Source organism: Microsporum canis, genomic scaffold (genome assembly GCF_000151145.1).
Source record: "Microsporum canis CBS 113480 supercont1.3 genomic scaffold, whole genome shotgun sequence".
Classification (NCBI taxonomy): domain Eukaryota; kingdom Fungi; phylum Ascomycota; class Eurotiomycetes; order Onygenales; family Arthrodermataceae; genus Microsporum; species Microsporum canis.
This window is the reverse complement of record NW_003299167.1, coordinates 84,478-103,211: the sequence shown is the minus strand read 5'-3', so window position 1 is coordinate 103,211 and position 18,734 is coordinate 84,478. Positions and strand designations below refer to the sequence as shown.

At 46.9% G+C, this 18,734-nt stretch overlaps 9 protein-coding genes across 9 annotated transcripts; 4 read left to right on the top strand and 5 right to left on the bottom strand.

Annotated features, from left to right (window-relative positions):
• Nucleotides 1-266: 266 nt before the first annotated feature.
• Nucleotides 267-3,259, top strand: MCYG_02876 (conserved hypothetical protein; the record flags this gene model as incomplete). Its single annotated transcript, XM_002847324.1, has 2 exons — nt 267-737; nt 827-3,259. The coding sequence occupies 2 exons, from the start codon at nt 267-269 to the stop codon at nt 3,257-3,259; spliced, it is 2,904 nt and encodes a 967-aa protein (XP_002847370.1).
• Nucleotides 3,260-4,181: 922 nt separating this feature from the next.
• On the bottom strand, nt 4,182-5,418 carry MCYG_02875 (conserved hypothetical protein; the record flags this gene model as incomplete). Its single annotated transcript, XM_002847323.1, has 5 exons — nt 4,182-4,219; nt 4,397-4,786; nt 4,852-4,973; nt 5,022-5,276; nt 5,330-5,418. The coding sequence occupies 5 exons, from the start codon at nt 5,416-5,418 to the stop codon at nt 4,182-4,184; spliced, it is 894 nt and encodes a 297-aa protein (XP_002847369.1).
• Nucleotides 5,419-5,834: 416 nt separating this feature from the next.
• MCYG_02874 (FAM50A) lies at nt 5,835-7,069 on the bottom strand (the record flags this gene model as incomplete). The annotated part of the gene is made up of 3 exons (XM_002847322.1): nt 5,835-6,140; nt 6,203-6,758; nt 6,825-7,069. The coding sequence occupies 3 exons, from the start codon at nt 7,067-7,069 to the stop codon at nt 5,835-5,837; spliced, it is 1,107 nt and encodes a 368-aa protein (XP_002847368.1).
• A 444-nt stretch (nt 7,070-7,513) lies between these two features.
• Nucleotides 7,514-8,849, top strand: MCYG_02873 (pre-mRNA polyadenylation factor fip1; the record flags this gene model as incomplete). The annotated part of the gene is made up of 5 exons (XM_002847321.1): nt 7,514-7,672; nt 7,736-7,791; nt 7,855-8,477; nt 8,523-8,759; nt 8,833-8,849. The coding sequence occupies 5 exons, from the start codon at nt 7,514-7,516 to the stop codon at nt 8,847-8,849; spliced, it is 1,092 nt and encodes a 363-aa protein (XP_002847367.1).
• A 293-nt stretch (nt 8,850-9,142) lies between these two features.
• MCYG_02872 (mitochondrial chaperonin 10) lies at nt 9,143-9,701 on the top strand (the record flags this gene model as incomplete). The annotated part of the gene is made up of 4 exons (XM_002847320.1): nt 9,143-9,162; nt 9,193-9,440; nt 9,492-9,529; nt 9,552-9,701. The coding sequence occupies 4 exons, from the start codon at nt 9,143-9,145 to the stop codon at nt 9,699-9,701; spliced, it is 456 nt and encodes a 151-aa protein (XP_002847366.1).
• Nucleotides 9,702-10,291: 590 nt separating this feature from the next.
• MCYG_02871 (conserved hypothetical protein) lies at nt 10,292-12,275 on the bottom strand (the record flags this gene model as incomplete). Its single annotated transcript, XM_002847319.1, has 3 exons — nt 10,292-10,924; nt 11,012-11,569; nt 11,634-12,275. 3 exons carry the CDS (start codon nt 12,273-12,275, stop codon nt 10,292-10,294), a joined length of 1,833 nt encoding a protein of 610 aa, XP_002847365.1.
• A 601-nt stretch (nt 12,276-12,876) lies between these two features.
• MCYG_02870 (conserved hypothetical protein) lies at nt 12,877-14,669 on the bottom strand (the record flags this gene model as incomplete). Its single annotated transcript, XM_002847318.1, has 3 exons — nt 12,877-13,825; nt 13,896-14,393; nt 14,602-14,669. 3 exons carry the CDS (start codon nt 14,667-14,669, stop codon nt 12,877-12,879), a joined length of 1,515 nt encoding a protein of 504 aa, XP_002847364.1.
• Nucleotides 14,670-15,027: 358 nt separating this feature from the next.
• On the top strand, nt 15,028-16,467 carry MCYG_02869 (WD repeat-containing protein 79; the record flags this gene model as incomplete). The annotated part of the gene is made up of 4 exons (XM_002847317.1): nt 15,028-15,173; nt 15,234-15,296; nt 15,361-16,223; nt 16,277-16,467. 4 exons carry the CDS (start codon nt 15,028-15,030, stop codon nt 16,465-16,467), a joined length of 1,263 nt encoding a protein of 420 aa, XP_002847363.1.
• A 1,158-nt stretch (nt 16,468-17,625) lies between these two features.
• On the bottom strand, nt 17,626-18,406 carry MCYG_02868 (uncharacterized protein; the record flags this gene model as incomplete). The annotated part of the gene is made up of 2 exons (XM_002847316.1): nt 17,626-17,952; nt 18,275-18,406. The coding sequence occupies 2 exons, from the start codon at nt 18,404-18,406 to the stop codon at nt 17,626-17,628; spliced, it is 459 nt and encodes a 152-aa protein (XP_002847362.1).
• Nucleotides 18,407-18,734: the final 328 nt, after the last annotated feature.

Here is an 18,734-nt window from a genome sequence, read left to right as displayed (position 1 = left end):
GACTGCATTTACACGGTTGAAGGGCCGACGAACTTATAGCCATAGCTCTGGTGGAGGTCGCTGCTGCTTCTGACCTTGTTTTTATGTTATTCCTTCGTGATAATGCAATAGTAGCATTATTAAATCTCTGACCTACCCTCCCTCAGAAGTTAGCTGGCTTCTTAACCTAGCTATAGCGAGAGATATGAGTCCATGTCTTTTCTTACCAGGATTCCTTTCTTTTCGCTTTCATAAGCAGATTAACTGAAATAAGGTGTCAAATTACCATGGCTGCCGACGAAACCGCGCTCCCTACAAGCGTTGCCATGAATATTACCACTAACGCTGTCGATAAGTGGTACGCTTTCCTCCCTTCTGGGCCTCGAGACGTTCTCTTGTTCCCCTTCCGTGTCGTCTATCAAGCCGAAGTCTTCATAATTACTCTGCCACGCCAACTGGTTCGCTTCATTGGGTTAGATTCTGCCCTATCATCATTGCTGGACAGCACAGCTAGAGTTTTTGGTATAGGCCCTGGAAATACTAGTGGAGATGATGCAGCAACTGCAGCGGCCGTTATTGCTGCAATGACGGCTGCTGATACGGGCGGGGCGCAACTCGGTGATGCGGCTGCCAGTTCTACTGGCTCAGCCGGGACAGCCTCTGGATTTAGCATGGGAGACTTCATGCCCGCATTGAGGAAATTTGGAGGATTTTTCAACTATATGACTACAAGGTGGTCATTAGCATGCTTTATAGTGGTATGTAGGTTGAATTTCTGATTTGATCTGCTTCTAATGCTTGAACCTTACACCGATGTGCCCCTTTCTTACTAATTTATATTGGACAGGCATTGGTTTTGAACCGCGTCACGGTTTATGCCTCTACTCGTCGGCAAGTTACCTTGAAGTGGCATAGAACGCTTATCTTACGTATAATCCCGATCATCCTTTTCGCCACACAAATTCTCAAGCTGCTTCGTGCGATTCGTTGCCAAACATCTCCGGGTTACTCTACTTTTCGATACGGCCAGCCAGGGAAGCAGTCGAAGTTAGACTATGCTGGAGAAGGAGGATTCTTACATAACTTAAGCTCGTATTTACTACAGTGGGAGGAAGAACAGTCATCATGCAGTGCTGCATCATTAGCTACAGGATCCGGGCCCCCCTACGGTTCTTTTACTCTCCTCTGGCCGGCATTTCTTCGATTATGCTTTGGTCATTTTGTCGACACATTATCTGCAGCACTTCAGGGAAGGCCTCTTGCCACAGAGGGTGGCATGTCCGTCTTTGAGCTTTCCCTTGCATTTGCTGAAGCAGAGATCCAGATTGTCCGATCAGTCGGGCTGGAATTCTTTGGCCTCGCCAAGTCCACCGCCGGAGTATCAGTTGAAGGTGCTGCGGCGGGGGAATCCGCTTCGACCATCCCTTTTTTTTCAAAAGACCGCGTTCTGGAAAGGCTCAATGTCACGCCTGAGCTTCTAGTGATTGCGCTATTAGCGTGCTGCAATAGCCTAACAACAAATATTTTAGATGTTTTCGGAAAGCAGAGCCATTATAGGCTCGTCAATACGACTGTCTGGGGCCTATCCTTTATGGGATTTATGGTCTGGAGTTTTTTCAAGTCATACCTCGACGGGAACGAAGCCGGGCTTTTGAATTTCCCTGCAGTTTGTATCGTAGGGTTTGTGCCGCATTTCCTCATGTTACTAGGCATCCTAACCTGCTTAGCAATATACGGCATCGCACTTCTTTTGACCGCCTACTCACTTCCACCCAGCCTTCCTACTCCAGCCTCATTCCGGGAACGTCTTTCCCTTGCTCACGGAAACATGCAAGGATCGTCTCAAATCCAGAATACTCGCTTAAATATGCATGATGACTTTTATGCTACCCTTGTTAGGATAGGATATGCTTCCTTGTCTGCCGCGAGCGAGGCTGTCTTTTTAAATGAAGGGAAGAGCGTGATAGTACGCAAAATGACATGGCTAGAAGAAGTCAGACTCGCAGAGTTTACTGCTCGAAGAGAACGAAGTAGTCGGGACGCCTTCCAGCAGGGTGATGACCCTCAACTTGACGGAAACTTTGACTTCGAGATGCCGAGCCACCCAAGACAGTGGGAGAGTGGTTATGGTCGGGAAAGAAAGGTCGAACGGACGCAGTCTAACACGCGCGCAATGAAGAAACAAGCTGGACTGGGAAGCGTTGGAGCATTTCGAGGGCCAACCAGGTGTTATCACGGCTTTGCATTTCTCAAGGCAATTTTCTTTGTGCTGGTGGGCTGGTGGGCCTTTGGATTGGTGAAACTTTTAGACCACTTCAAACTCCCTCTTAAACCTCGGTGGCTAGTACATCTTGCAGGCATGTTCCAACAGACAAGCAGTGGAAACGAAACGGAATACCGACCACCGCTGGATTTTTGGATCCTGACAGATGAAGGTGTTTTGGAACTCCCAGAAACCGATGACTTCGACGTGGAGAAAGAAATGAGGAAAAGAGAGATGGTAAGTAATGAAGTGTGGGGTGAATCGCAAGAGGAACAGCTAGACAACAAGCTTTATAACTGGTGGAAGGTCGGCGGCTCCTGGGGAAATCAAGATATGACCGAGGATTACTCCCCTCCACCACAAGACTGGGATACAACAAGCGTGATATCGACATCAACCGCTGAGAACAGCGAATGGGAGTCATGTGACTCTGATGGCCGCCGGACACCAACTCAAAGTAACCCGTTTCCTGGTTCGTTAAGGGAACCAGAGGAGAAGATTGATTTGGTGTCCCTAGCTCGCCTTCTCAACCCGAAAGATGAAGAGACTAGGAACGAAGCACGCATCCTATCTGCACATATTCTAGCCTCGAACGAAGGCAAAATAATGACACGGCGCCGGTTCCAACAACAATTGGATGCAGAGCGTGCGAGGGTCTTGACATCGTCGAATGTATATCGGTCGACCGAGATAAAGCCAAACCGTCCTACCCTGGAAGAGGAATCCGAGATCCTGGAAAACTTGATTCTCAAACGAAGGTTGGGCGCTAACTGTGATTATCCCAATTCTCAGGCCTCCGAGAATCCACAATCATGGGCTACTGGGGCTTCAGGCCTTGGGCCAGATGGACCACAATGCGTTATTTGCCAGGCTTCCCCAAGGTCAATAATAACATGGCCCTGCCGTTGCCTTTGCATATGTGAAGACTGTAGGATTAGCCTTGCCATGAACAACTTCAGTAGCTGTGTGACATGCCGCCAAGAGGTCACAGGCTTCGTTCGATTATGGGTTCCCTAGGTTATTATTCTAAGGTATATCCGGCAATATATCTTACCAAAATATCAATATATTCATATCGCATCTTTATAACGCCTCGCCTGCCTCATAATTCTATGATGTGCTTGCCTTTCGGTGCTTTCCTGGCCATTTTATGAGCCGATATGAGGGAGAGTAATTCGATGACCGGGCATGCTTTTCACAGCCTAAAACGACAAACATGAAGGAGCTAGGCTGCAGCAGACTATACGCATAGTCAATTGTAAATTTCTGGAAATATTATATAAAAGGGTACAATGATATATATTTATCGCCAGGCAATGGCTCGCCGTACCCTATTCTGTCATTGAGATTATTAGTTCGTGGTACTTGAGGCTCTTTTAAAGTTGGCGCGACACGGGCCGCTGGGTTTTGCCACACGTGATTACCTGGCATAAAATGGAGGGCGCAACATTGCAAATCTTAACATTGTTACTCCGTAGATTAAAGACCATTGAGATATATGTTCTCTTGTAGAGAACGAACGATTGCATCCTGAGCCTTATTTGCAAGATCCAAATTCATCTACCCACATAATTAACGGCTTTGCCAAAACATCCATCTACGGATCTGTGCGGCTTATGATTTGTGTCAAACATTATTTAAAATGTACATTTAAATACATAACGGCAAAGCTATCAATATATCGCCATCCTAGCCGTACATGAAGATAATGTCACGGGTGACAGGTGAATCATAGAAATAGGTGGTGCCATTAGCCAGATAAAGGGCGGGCCAAGGTTGGGAGTCCAGGTCAGAATGAATGCTAATATCAAGCGAAGCACAATGGCGGGTTATAGCATATTATGGACAAATGTAGTATCTGCAGAGCGACCTATTTTCATACCTGCCCCTAATCCGTAACTACTATGACTTCCACCAGTTACTTGATTCACTTGGTCGTTTAGCATGGACCGGTATTGGGGGCTGCGAATTGTGCCCCTAGGAGACGTGAATGAATAGCTAGACGGATGATGGTTATGGGGCGAATGGCTACTAGTTTTGTTTATTGGCGGTAACCTGGTACGATGTCGAGGTGTAGGGTGAACAGCGTTTGCTAGGTTCCAGTGATATGAGGCACAATAATTTTATAGAATTACTCGAGAACCATATACTTACAAGCTCGTGGTGCAGGTAGCACAGTAGGAGGGGGCATCATAGCTGAGTCCCGGGAATGGAAGGCAACTTTGTGTTGTCGTTGGGTTTTAGGCTTATGATCGTTGCACGGCCCGGTATATTGGTTGAAATTACTCATTTGAGAAGCTGTAAGGCTTGTAGTAGGCCTTTGCGAGTCCAGTCCAGCGGTTGCATTATTCTCCGACGCCCCATACGAATTGAGGGCCTGAGCGACGGTATCTGAAACTGCAGTTTGGATCTGCGATCTTATGGCGCGATTTTTCAATAAGTTATATAGATTGGTCATTTGCGCATGCTTTTTGCATTTATCTCGATATACGCCAACCAGCTCCTGGTTTTTTTTCTGAAGTTGCTCCTGGCCGATTTCAAGTTCTTAATAGATGGTTGGAGTTAGATTGAGAACCATATCCTCATACAAAAGAATACCATATTCATACCTGATATACGTCGTTGGAGTGTCTCTATTGCGGAATTTGCGTCATGCGCCATCTGATCCATCTGTTTGCCCATAGTGCTGCATTTATCTCTTAGTGTCTTACTTAGGTGGTCCTGGTAGAAGCTAGGTCGGATTAGACAGCCATTTCAATTGTTATGCAAGTTAAACGACGTAATTTTATAACGGTACATTTCCTGTGTTGTCTGGTAGGCCCAGAACGACAGAGCTCTGCCAGCACATTCTACAATCGTAGTCGGATCCAGTCCGCTCAAAACGCTAGTTTTATAATCTTCTGTCGGGGTGAGGAGAGTTGACGCAACATCATCTGGGTTTGGAAGCTCTGACTGGCAGGCTGGACACTGTCGAGCTGCGCTTTTCGATTGAGATAGTCCTGCCTGGCTGGCGCAGCGAAGGCAAAAGATGTGGCTATTACAAGCGTGAGAAACTTATTGCTGCGTATAGTAATGAGGTATACTGACGAGCAAGTGGTAACTACAGCCTTCTCCGTCAACGCTGTCCGGCAACTCAGGTTGTTACAGCGTAAACAGAAATCCAAAACCTGAGCCATTGTAGAGAGCAAACAGCAGAGAATGAAGCCCTAGACGCTTAATAAATTGCAACAGATGGAGGAAGAAAAGGAAGACGAAGCTTAAAAGGAAAAAAATGTAAACAAATGCGATGCGGATATCACATATTGCCCGATTAGGAAGCTTCAAATTCAACCCTCACGTACTTTCTTTTCTCCATTAAAAACACCTCAGGCCATTTTATATAAGTGTTCAGTCAATACTCTTGTGTATATAGAAAGACTGGATGGTAAATTGCCACATTTCAACAATTGTAGCCTGGAACGGGTATAATAATAATAGAAAAAGGGGGCCCATATTCATAGACTGTACATCCCTTTCGCCTCTCCAAACTCCATTTTCTTTGCACCAGGAACAAAACAGTGTGAACAGCAAAGGAGAGAAATACCAGACGTTTTTAGAAGAAGAATGCATTTCCCTGGTTGTCCCGCCGGACTCCGCGCATCTTCTCCTCAAATTCGGGTCCCGGTTCATATTCTCGCCATAAACTCGCAGGAAAGATATGTTTATTCCGTTCGAACCATCGTCGGTCTACAACTTTGGTAAGAGTGGGATCTGTGTCTCTCCCTTCGAGAGCAGGTGTGGAGCTACTGCTATCATCCGAAACCGCTGGTGGTGCAGTATCAGAATAGTCAAAGAGCAGCCCACCGTTGCCAGAAAAATTTGGTATCCTGTTTGCGATAAAGTAATAAAATTCATAGTGCTAGATAGCCATTAGCATGAAACCAATGAAGATTGAGCCGTTTAACGAATGGAGGAGCTTACATGAGGAACTATTATTCCTCCTCTAACCAACATTAGATCATCGACTCCAACCCTAGCCCATTCCCTACGATGGTCCTTTCGCCCTCTCGCGGCTCCTCCAGCGCCCGCAAGCCCTAGCTTTGCGCCAACTTTTCGACAACGGTCAAGAAACAACCACACTGGGTCGCCTTTCTTCACAGTCACCTGGCCTGCCGGTATATTCGTCCCATCATAGAAAATAAATGGTATCACAATCTCAGTCGCCTTGACAACTTCTTGGATAGCTAGGAATTCCCGTCGAAGAGCATCTCTGGCCTTTGATTCCGCATCCAGAGCAGATTTTGTAACCAGTTTAGGCCGGGGAAGCGCTAAGTGCGGGTTTGGGGCTAATCGTCGAGCTGGTTTCGGGCTTGATCCGTGAGGCGTGCCAGACCGAGATCTGCTCTCAGTTGCATCGCGGGATGTATTGTCTGTATTCTCAGCGTCTTCGTCATCATCATTGCCAAACGAGAGTTTGCTCTTTGCCAGAGTCCGGGCTTTCTTTTTCTTCTTCCTCAATGGCTCATCACTTTGTTCACTGCACTTCTACAATCAGCAAGCTTATTCCTGTGAATTAACTCCGAGAAAAATGGCTATCACTTACCCGTCTGCCTTCTCTCCTGTAGACGGCGTGCCACTTCTGGACGCTCCAGGAGTAAATCTGCCCAATGACTTATCATGCGCTTCTCGTTCTTTTTGTTCCAGCGCCTCTGCCCTTCGCTTTCGAAAGTCCGAGAGCTTCACTAAGCCAACAGTTTGAGATTTGAACAGATCCTCCGCGGTGGCCGACTGGTTCGTAAACGACCGAGGAGTAGAAGTCCTGCTTGGCGGCTCAGACGGCGCAGACATCTTGGACTCTCGGGGAAGCAGAAACAGCTTTCACTTCTCGCTGATATTTGATTGATCGGTTCGTTACGACAAATTTATGATGCTTTTGTCTTCTTTCTGAACCTTGAACAATCAACTAGATATAGACACGTGACCTGACAAGCACCGGCTTTTCTTGTTGCTTTTGCGATTGATGAAACTACAAGCCATTCTTAATCTCGATCAGTGAACTGCGGATTAGGTCGAAGACAATCACATTTTTGATATTATACAAGAAGAAAGAGACGTTATTGTGCTTTTGTGAAGCTAGATTTCACATCCCTGGACGAACGCTTGGTCTTGGAAGGCTGCCTAAGGGAAAGCTGCTGCATCCTCTTTAAGCAAACGGCTCTCAGGATTCGAAGCTAGAAGAGGATACGATACATTGACCTGGCCATAAACTACTGTTTGGCTGTGAGTCTAGCAATGGAGGAAGATGACGATGATCTCTATGACCCGACGAATGCAGTATCGTCAGGCACAAAGCAAGTCTCTCCGACTCAGGATTCCGAACAACAAAAGGGAGACGTAGGCATGGCGGAAGGGGATGATTACGAAGAGGAAGAAGAAGAAGAGGAAGATGAAGTATGCGCACCGGTTCCCCTCTTTGGTACTTGCTCAATTTGCTAACTGCAGCAAAATATTTAGGATGATTTTAAGATTATCACGGAAGTGCCGCCAGAGGTAGCTGCTGAGCTTGTCACGTAAGATCCGACTAAAAGACGCACAAGTTATTCTCGAGGATCCATAGGGCTGACTTCCTGTAGACAATATCCGCGCCATACCCCATACCGCAGCGAGCCATCAAAATCTACAGCAGACTCCGCCAGTGCAACACCAAAAGCTGTTCCAACATATCCCGTTCAGAAACCTGGGACACCAACTGTGACTCCCGCTGCCTCAGCAAAACCTACAGCGCCTCTGAAACCAGGCTCCTCATATCCAGCTCACCACACATCTTCGGTCGACGTATCAGCCAACCCTATTCATCCCTCTACCAATAAGCCGATCCTTTCTACAGATTTAGATGCAGATTTCCCTACGGAAGATGATAAGCCTTGGCGGAGGCCTGGTTCGGATATTAATGATTATTTCAATTATGGGTTTGACGAATTTACATGGGCAAGCTATTGTCTAAAACAGCAGAGTCTGAGAAAAGACATCAATGACCAAAAGACACAGATGGAGGATATGCAGGCATTCCTCAGCGGAGGGCTGCCAGGAATGCCGGTGCCTGGTGGGCCAACCCCATCCCTCCCGGGTTTAATGCCCGGAGCAGTCGCTGGCGGAGGTGGAGGTGGGGGAGCAGGTGGAGGTCGGGGTACTCCTGGCCCCCCTCAGGGAGGCGCTGGGCCAGGTCCACAGAATTCCATGCCTGGAATGCCTCCAGGTATGCCGGAACTATCCCCTGACATGATGCAGGCCGTGTTTGCAGGCATGATGGCCCAAGGCATGGACCCGTCTTCAATGGATCCAATGACCTTCATGCAACATGCCCAGGCGATGATAGGAGGCGGCCAGCCCGGTGCTGGTACACCCCAGGTGCCTCAAACAGGGTATGGAGGTCAGGCTACAGGTCAAGGATTCTCCGGACAAGCTGGTGGCCAGGAACAGATGGGATACGGGGGTTATGACCAGCATGGGCCATACGGTGCTGGTGCCAGGGGAAAAGGTATGAGAAGATGGTAGATCTGAACAAGAGACATGAACAATTACTCATCTCAGAGAACTTTGTACACCACTAGTAGCTGTTAGGATCTAATATCATACCTAATATCATGAAGCTTTGCTCTCAAATATAATCAACGTACTTCCCTTTTCGGGGTTACAATCAACTAAACCCTTTTTGATATGGTGTCTTGGCATATTTTCTGGAAATTTCTTGGGATTTTTTTTTTGAAGCAGAAAACAAAAACTTCTTTCTCTTAGGCTTCAAACTCCCAAAGTCCAATATATTCCGATTCGCTTCAGTTCACTTCAATTCCTCTTCCTACGATCTCTTTTTTTCTTAGTTGTTGTTTAATTCTCTCCACAACCTTCTCTACACCCATAACTATGGTGAGTCTACTCTCTCCGCATTAAGAAGACGATCTCTCTAATCAAAGCTTCAATTGGAAATATCTTCAGGCCTTCCGCAGCGTCAAGAACCTCGCTCCCCTTCTCGACCGTGTTTTGGTCCAACGTATCAAGTCTGAAGCAAAGACTGCTTCCGGAATCTTCCTTCCTGAGAGCTCTGTCAAGGAGCTTAACGAAGCTAAGGTCCTTGCCGTTGGTCCTGGAGCCCTCGACAAGGACGGCAAGCGAATTGCCATGAGCGTTGCCCCAGGTGACAGAGTCCTGGTTCCTCAGGTGCGTCGCATATGAATCTTTTAGCTAGACCTTAATACCTCTTTTGGATGCCGAGAACTGACTTTTCCCGCCCCTGGCAATTGGTCTTTATTAGTTTGGAGGAAGCCCTGTTAAGCTTGGAGAAGAAGAATACTCCTTGTTCCGAGACCATGAGTACGTCAATTCAATCACTCCCGGTGCAGTCCATAGATCGAAATTAACAAACCTCGCAACAGGTTGTTGGCCAAGTTCAGGGAGTAAATATACTCTATCCGCTACGTTTTAAACCATACCATCACACGAAATCAGCTACGCACAGCCATGCTGCTTGGCTTATCTGATTCTGTACAATACTATGTAATATAATGAATACAACATCTACCCAACCAAAGCCCGCCACACTATCCAGCTGGAAGATGGCAGAAGAGAGCCAGCGAAAAGGAAAGGAGTTTTATTTCTCTCATATACTTTTCCAGCTTTTCACTTTCTTTTATTATTTAGGGGAAACAGAGGAGGAATGCATCATATGAGATATGCACAGAAACTATGTTCGTTGTTATATAACTCGGACACTCCATTTCCGGATAATTCCTGACGGAGAACCTGTTTCTCGTGTCTTGACCCGTTGATATATAAATTACAGCCTCTTTCCTATACATTGAAGCTTTGAGATGAATATATACATGCTTGGATATCTCCCCTCAATTTTGATACTCTTTTCTATCCGGTCCATTTTCCCTTTACAGAACACTTATTAGAGCGATCGTGGCAAAATAGTTATGTACGAAAAAGGAATATTGAATACTTTGTAACTTCTGCCAAGTTATACAGCATAGTAGTCTCGCGATGGAGAATGATGATAAACCCAGGTTGTCATTAATTCACCCCCATGGGACTGACTTTCATGCCATGTATACGAGCAAGTATTCGAGAGAAAGCTCGCTCTCCAAGCAAGGGTACTATGTAAGCCTTTCCCTTTTCACCGCAAAGCTTATGTAAGGCTAAGAGCAGCTGTTCTCTTACGGGCCTTGAAATTTGACCTGGGGGAATTTCCGTAACCAATACCTGATTTGCTCCTTGTAGCGTAGGAGACAAAATATACATCACAAAGCGGGCAGCGAAACAGTTCAATCCCAACCGCTGAGTAAGGAACTGCTCGTCCATAGCCTCGGGAATAGACTTAATCTCAGGCGGACAAAAATAGGGCTGGAAAGGCAGGCTGTAAGTGCGACCAAGGATGCTTCTAAGGTCGGGTCGAGGTACGGAGACATGATGTTTCTTCCCGAGGTTTATGATCCACTGAGTAAGTGTTGTGAGCTCTGAGGAGATATTCAATACGCTCACATTTGAATATCTACTCAAAGTGTCGCAAAATGCCCCTACCGAGGTGATTGCACCATAGGTCCTTTTATCTACAGAAACCGACGACTGAGTAGTTGTTGATTCTGTTGCATAGAGGGTAAAGATATAAAGTAGATCGTACTTTTTGCAAGTTTGATAAACTCGCTCCTAGAACGGTGAGTTCAACTCTATGTCGGAAAAGTGTTCAGTCAAATGCCCTGGCAGATGTAGTTGTGTATAGTCTTTGGTAGTGGCGAGAAGCACTCCTACTCTAGGAGACAACGTTATATCTGCATCTCGCCAAGATACATCCCTTACTACCGACGGAGGAGAAAGCTCGTAGAACACCAGGGTAGGGGGGTTTGGAAGAGTTTCCAGTTTGTGAATAAGGGGCCCATGAGACTTAATGAGGTCAGTCGACAGAAAGAGAACTCCGGGAACTGAGATATCATCGTATGAGGGCGGAGCATCAAGTGGGATGTTATTTGCCTCTGCTTGATGTGGGAAATCTGACGAAATATGACATTCTCTGTTCTGAATTTGGCCAGCTTGAGTGGTATTTGGGCTAGGATGCAACTCAAGTGAGTTTGGATCTGAGTTTCGGCCTGTATTCGGTAGCTTCTCTCGTCCGTTAACTTCCATAAAGCTGGAAACACTCTCAGAGGCTGAGAACAGAGTAGGGAGTAGATATCCTGATGTTTCACTTTGGGGGGTTTCTTGGAGGGTGCTACCAGCTTGTTTAGTGAGACTGCCATCTTTATGTCCGTCTTCGTTAACGAATATGCGTGGACATAGTTTGAAATTGTCTATATTCTAAGCCACATTGTGCTGGTTAGACACCACTAACACATATCTTGCACCAGGCAGGATGGCAAACCTCGTTCAGTGAAGGAAAATACGTGGGTTTCTTGTACTGCAACGGTCCCTCGTATTGCTGGTATCGAAGGGCCTCCTGCAGGTATAGGCCTGCCGTTGGCTGGCACACAACTTTTTCTTTGCCGATTCTGCCCATGATATCGCTCCTCATGTCTGCATAATAGCCAGGAAAAGCTAGCCCTTCGTCATGTTCGTCATTGAGCTTCTCCAATGGTACGTGTATATCTGATTGGCCCAGTAACGGCAGGGATGGTATAGAGAGGAAACTGCGCGCAGTGTCCCGCGTGAGGATGGGCGGATATATCTTTAGTTGCTCTACTCGCTGGCGGTCAGGAAGGGTTTTGGACGCGTAGTTCCTGTCCTTGGAAGAATCTATGTATTCATTTTGTGCACGGACGATGGAGGATAACAACTCGCCGCTGGCTCTGCTGGATGGAAGTTTCTCGGAATGAACCGCTTCGACAAGCTCCTGTGCCCTGCGATCGTCTTCGATGAAAGACTCGTTGAGATCGGTTGTGCAGGAATCAGCGCTGAGAAGCCCACTGATGACCTCCCCGGGACCAAGCTGTAGATTATTCACGGCAATTCCATGGAAACGGGCATATTCAAGCAATGGAGGTTCTTCTGGGCTAGAGTAGGACATGTTGAAAAAAAGGGCTCGCTGTTAAAGTATGGACCGATGTTATGCCTAGATGCTATGGCAAGGGAACGTAGTTTGTAGGATGTGGAGGTTTCTATAGACGATGAATAAAGCACAACCACCATCAACGAGAGATTCGAGCCAAGCCTACCACGTACCAGAGTTAAGGAGGAAAAAGGAAGAGAGGAGGTAACTCAGCCATGGAAGATTCGCATAAATAATGTGATGTTAACATGTCTCTCCTTAGGAAGTTTCTACCAGAGAGAGGGAGAGAGGGATGCGGGTATCAAGTGAGGGTTAGATGGGAAAGTTCGAGAATAAATGAAGAATACAACACAAGCTCATAGATCAAAAGCTCGAAAACTCCAAGTGAAGATAGGGGAGAGGATAAAAAGGTATCATGTAAAGCAAGCCATGGTCTGGAGATGAGTAGCTCTCTACCTCTGAAGCCATTCTAATCTCCATCATATAAGAATATCGACTGAATATGGCTGAGGTGAGGATGCTCATAAGGAAAATAAAAGAGATAAAATAAACAAAAAAAAAAAAGAACGGAAAAGAAGAAGGAAAGGAAAAACAAGATAATACCAGGCAAGGGAATTCGTTAATACGCCCTGGATTGCCATCCATTGCTTATTCCAGTACCATTTACGCCCAAGGGACCCAAAACCAATTCCTGAACTTCCTCCTTAGCACTGCCGACCCTGCTGGCGACGCCTAAGATGGCTGTCTCGACGTCTCCAAGCGTTGCAGCGAGTTCTCGCACACGGGGGGATTGTGTACTGGTAGTGCTTCCGCCATCTCTGCCCCTTGAGGAGACCAATGCGTGAATCTTCCGCTGAAGGGAGTCTTCGACATTGTACAAATGGTCTTCGATATCTTTCAGGTTCTTGCGATACTCCTCGAGCACTGAGCCCATATCGTCTGCCCGCTGTGAGAAGTAGTCTACCAGGCTACCAGGTTCATTTTGTGAAGCACCGTTAGGATCTGCCTCAATACCTTCTGGCAGGGCAAGAGTACCACCGTGACGGAGAGCGGGCCGCAGCGGATGTTTGGACATTGGCTGGCCTTGCTGGCCTGTCGGCCACCATCGTTCACTAGGGCTGGGCTGGTATTGCAGAGGTAGAATTAAAGTATCGAGAGTACGGAAGGCCAGTTTTGCATCGGTGGCATCTTGTTTTGCGAGGTTACGAGCATGTTCAATTCCGTTGGCATCGTTTTCGAGGGCTTCTTGAAGAGTATCTAGCTTCCCTTGTACAAATTCAACGTCGTTGGGAATCATTGCACCCTGGGCCGATATGGTGGGTAGAAGGTCGGACACTTCGTTACACATCCGGACTTGATTGAGGATGAAGGTGTCTATGGCTTCAATCTCCCTCTTCAACTCGTCGCTGCAGCTCTCAAATTTTGTCGTTGGCACAAGATTTGATACATCGATTTTAACGCCCGATACAACATTGTTCCCGGCTGACTGGTCTTGTTTTAAAGGTCCTGCTGTGTTTCTGAATAGGGATAAAGTTGGTCCTTGCTGCTGCTGCTGCTGAGTATTCCCACTGAAGAAACAGAGAAACGGTTAATACGTATAGACGTACTATAGAGCGACATATTTATGTGAGAACTTACAATAAACCCCCTGTATTTGCTGAAGTCGCCGTAGTCTGTGCAGCGCCTCCAAATAAGGATGGCTTCGCCTGGTTTTGATTGGCGGTAGAGGTGCCCATCGAGAACAGTGATGGCCCACTGGTTGCAGTACTCTGTTGTGATTGAGCATTGGAATTAGTCGCCCTGCCAAAGAGCGAGCCGCCAGCCAGCCCGCTCTGCTGCTGAGGTTGTGAGCTGGGTGTCCCTGTTCCCGAGAATAGGCCTCCAGTTGCCGGTTGAGTTGTTGCTGTTGTTGGAGCGGTGGTAGTCGCGCTGGTACCAACGGCACCAAACAAACTCTTCTGCGGAGTCTGGCTGCTGGTAGCCCCTAGCCCTGCAAATAAATTTCCTGTCTGTGGCTGTGATGTTGCTGTTCCTCCAAGGGTGCCGCCGAAAAGACCGCCTGCGGATGTGGATGTAGTCGCCAACTGTGTTCCGCCGCCGCTGTTGAATCCGGGATCATCAGTCTCTTGATTTCTCCTCCGTCTCCGTTATTTGATTCGTTCCGTGCCTCTTCTCTTGCGCCTTTCTTTTTCGTTGCACGGCTGCTACAAATACGCTGTTCAACGGACGTATAGATGAAGCAAAGCTCTCCAAAGGCGCAAGGAGAAGGAGTACATGAGGCCGAGAACAGATGAAGACAAATAGACGAGTGAGACAAGGTGTATACTGGCATGAATTGACTTACAATAAAGAGTTCGCGCTGGATGTGTTGACTGTCAAGCCGCCGGTTGTGGCAGGTTTCTGGGAGAACATGGTGTGAGAATCGCTTTTCTTGACGATAAACTATCTTAGCGGATAATAGCAGATAGGGCGCGAGAGGTATATGACAGAAGAGAAGGCGATGGAGAGAGAAGGAGAAATGAGAAACAGTTTTTGCTTGAATGTTTGAATATTCAATTCAAGATGCGAAGTTGGAGCTTTGAATGTTTTTTATTTTTTAAGCTTTGCGATGTCTTGGCAGCGAATTTATCTTGGCGTCTTCGTATAACCACTAGTTATTTCAAGAGACCATTCAAATTCTACAGGGCTATATTGACTGATGAGATGATAGATATTGAGTGGAAACGCCTTGCTCGTTGAATAGGAAGGGAGACGGCCATGAAAGCGAACCATGCAGCAGCCGGGATATGACGATGTACCGCGAGTAAAATGTGTTGCTCACACAGCCAGCGAAGATAAGCTGGCGTCTGTCCACGAGCTCTTAAATGATAATAATCGCAGTAATCTGGTCTCAGGCTACTTTAAAAGTGCCCAGTGGTAAGCGCTATTTGTTCGTGCCGAAGAATCTATTTTATGGGATGCATACTTACGACCCAGGTCTCCTGATGGAACTACAGTAATCACCAACTCGGCTGATAATCATCTTCGGTCGTATGTTCTGTATGTTGCATTGGGCCTCGAGACCATTGATTGTCAGTTTTGTTGTTACTAAATAGCAGGATAGGCCCCCTGATCTTCTGGAGGCAAGGGATGGCCCGCATATCCTTCAACCGTACTATACCATTCCATCCAAGGAACCCATCTATTCATTAGCTATATACCCATTTTACGAGCTTCAGGAACCTTCAACCACCTGTCTACTCTCTGGTCTCCGAGATCACCCGATCCAACTGAACTCAGCCCTATATCCTGGCCTCCTAGCGTCTTACAGCCTCATTTCCCCCACAACGGAAGCCTTTATTACTCCTCACTCCCTTCTATATCCTACTAGCCTTGGAGGAACTCATTTCTTGGCTGGATGTGACAGCATGATCTGTTTGTTTGATATATCACGACCCGGAAAAGAAGGGCCAATATCCAGGTTGCCCACTATTCCGAGCAAGAGAAAGAAGCTTGTAGGAGGGGGCGTGGGGATGAAAGGGATCGTCTCGGCAATGGCTATTGAATCTGGTGGCAGTAGGGTGTTGGCTGCAGGTACGTTCACCAGACATATCGGACTATACGGGGATAATGGGAGTGGGGATACGATCGCCACCTTTAGCATTGCCAACACAGCTGCTGAAAAGGCTATCGGCGGAAATGGCGTTACACAAGTTCTTTGGAGTCCGTGTGGTCGATATCTATACGTGGTTGAGAGGAAGAGCGATGGAGTGTTGGTGTATGATATCAGAGTGACAGGGCAGCTTGTAGGGTGGCTTGAAGGTAGGCGGGCAATGACAAATCAGAGACTGAATGTCGACCTTGTCGATCTCAGGGGGGCTTCGGAGATCTGGGCCGGCGGGATGGACGGGGTAATCCGTATGTGGAAGAACCCGTCTCATACCGAAGGAGGTTTGTGTCCAACATGGGAGGAGCAGATCCACAACGGTAAGTCAGTCCTCATTTTCGAGTCTCAACCCGCCACTGAGGATGATATATAGATCCTATTACGAGTTCTATTATTCACCCAACTGGGAGTGTCCTCGCGACTTGCTCTGGACAGAAACACTACCCATATTTTTCAGATGACAATAATGAGGGCATCACAGCGTCTGTTTCAGATGCAGACCCTGGCACCGCAGGCCAAACCAAATATCAAATTGACAACAGCCTCAGGATATGGCACCTGTAGTCCACCCTCTCTTCCACATTGTTGACTGGCTGCCTAGTTCTTATATAGTTGGAATACATTTGATCACTTATTATTAGTATAAGCAGAGAATGGAGCCACTTGGAGACCTGCTAATGAGGGGTTATTTTTGACGGCCCGTGGACCCCGGACGCTGCCTTGCCATAATAACACAGAATAGGGGGAGGCTAGGTAGAAAACCTATAAAACCAACGGACCGACAGCCCCGGCCATCTTCTATATGATAGGTAGCTAGTGGTGACAGAACCAATATGCTAAGGCCAGTGCTGTCTTATTTACTACGAGAAGCTTGACTCGGGCTAGCAATGACTGCTATTGTCTATCCCTGGCCCAGGAATAGTTGCTTGCGTATCTTCAGCCCGTGTTAGCTCAGCTTTCTAACCTAACTATTGGAATAGAGAGGAGAATAGAGAGAAATCTCTGATTAGGAATCCTTCTGCCCTTCCTCATACTATGTATCTTCATGCAGATATAACTATTATGTAAAGAGTGAGGCTGAAGTGGTTTTCTGTGGGTAATCCCAGCCTGTCCAATCACAACACAGAGACAACAACTTCATCTCCTCAAACCACAAGAAGACTATATTTCCACTCCCTCTCGCTCGCGTAGCTTGTTGACTCTATTTTTATTTTTACTTTTTTTGTTTAAGCAACATTTAGCCTTTTTACTCTTAAGGGAATACCCATCTTTTGCTCTAATACTCAGTGGTCAATGGCTGTTGGGTGTTGGATTGTAGAGAAGGGTTAGACCAGCGGTTGACTCACTCAGGAGGCCACAGTTAAAATAGCTCTTAGCATTAACGCCTGCGGCTTCTGTCATTTATCTTCTTCCTCCTGCCTGGCCTCTCCTTTAGTAAATCTCTTCTCATGTTATTTCTGAAGACATGTCTTAAGCAATTCCCCTGGTTTCTCTCTCCCTGGCCACCAAAACGGCTGTATCTATCCCAAGCATCTACCAAGCCCTCCTGTTTTGGACGGTACGCTTGGTTGAAAAGTGTAAAGCAGAATTGAGGGCAGATACAGTTTCTTGAAGGCTTAAGAGGCAGAACTTGAATGCCATCGTTGACCCGTGCTTGGTATTGGCAGTATTCATTCAGCACTACTGTCTCGGTTGAGATTGAAGTATACCAGTCTTGAGCTCCTATACACTGCAGTTGATCAGGGAGGAGGCTTGCTGGCTTCTCATTATCGCCAAAGAGAGAGGTGGCTGTGTCAAATCAAGACAAAGCTTGCAACCAAATCGCAAGTTGTATGTTTTGTGCTCACGGGTTTCCCTCACCTGATATCCTACAATGCGTGTGGGTACAGCTACGAGGTGGGATGGTGGGAAACATGAGGGCTGCTTCAATGAACCGAGTGCTGGGTCTACTCGACAGCTATCCACCTTGTTATATTGATCAAAGGACGCCATTCTATTGATATATTCATACGGCCGGTTTTTTGTTGATATTAATCGGGCGTCGCTGGCCTAACGGTGCCGAGTGAGCTCTGCTCGACATGCAGGGTTGTTGAGCCCCCTTTGTTACCCCCAATTACGGCAGGAAATGCGGCCTTGCACAATATAGTCAATAGACATCAGCTGGCCTCTCTGTTGATCGATGAATAGTTCTCGAAGGGAACTCCCGATGCTCGAGGCTTATTCTATCATTGATTCATTGACCCGTCAATCTGATATCTGAATTACGGTAACTTACGCTAGTGACTATATGCATTCTTACCGTAAGGCTATACTACGCCAGCAACTGATATCTATATTCACGACAAGTTGAAATACGGGGGGCTGGGCTCACCAGACAGTGAATATATAAAGCAGACAATGGGCCAAGTTTATCAAGTCCTTTCTTCATCTTCGAACTTCTCTCAGCAACAGCCTCTTCCTCTTCCTCTTCCCTTCCTTCTTCTTCTTCTTCACACTCTCTCATTCCAGCAACATTTCCGTGCCTCCAGTTCACATACTCTTATCAAGTTGCTCACTCAGTAGCCTGTCTAGGCATACGGTATTGCTCTGCATCCTCTGGACAAGCCAACATCGCTTTGACGGTCGTTTTGTAGCCAGTGATATCTCACTGACAGCTACAGTCGAGAAGCAAAATCTCTCACAGAAACGCATACCCCCTTTTACCAAAACAACCAAGGTGAGCTCCCCTTTTTTCTCTTGTGGGCCCGACGGTTCCTGTCAAGTTCCACGGCCTTCGTCCGCTCTATGGCCTCGAGTTCTTATTAAAATCAATAGTTACACGTTATAGATCG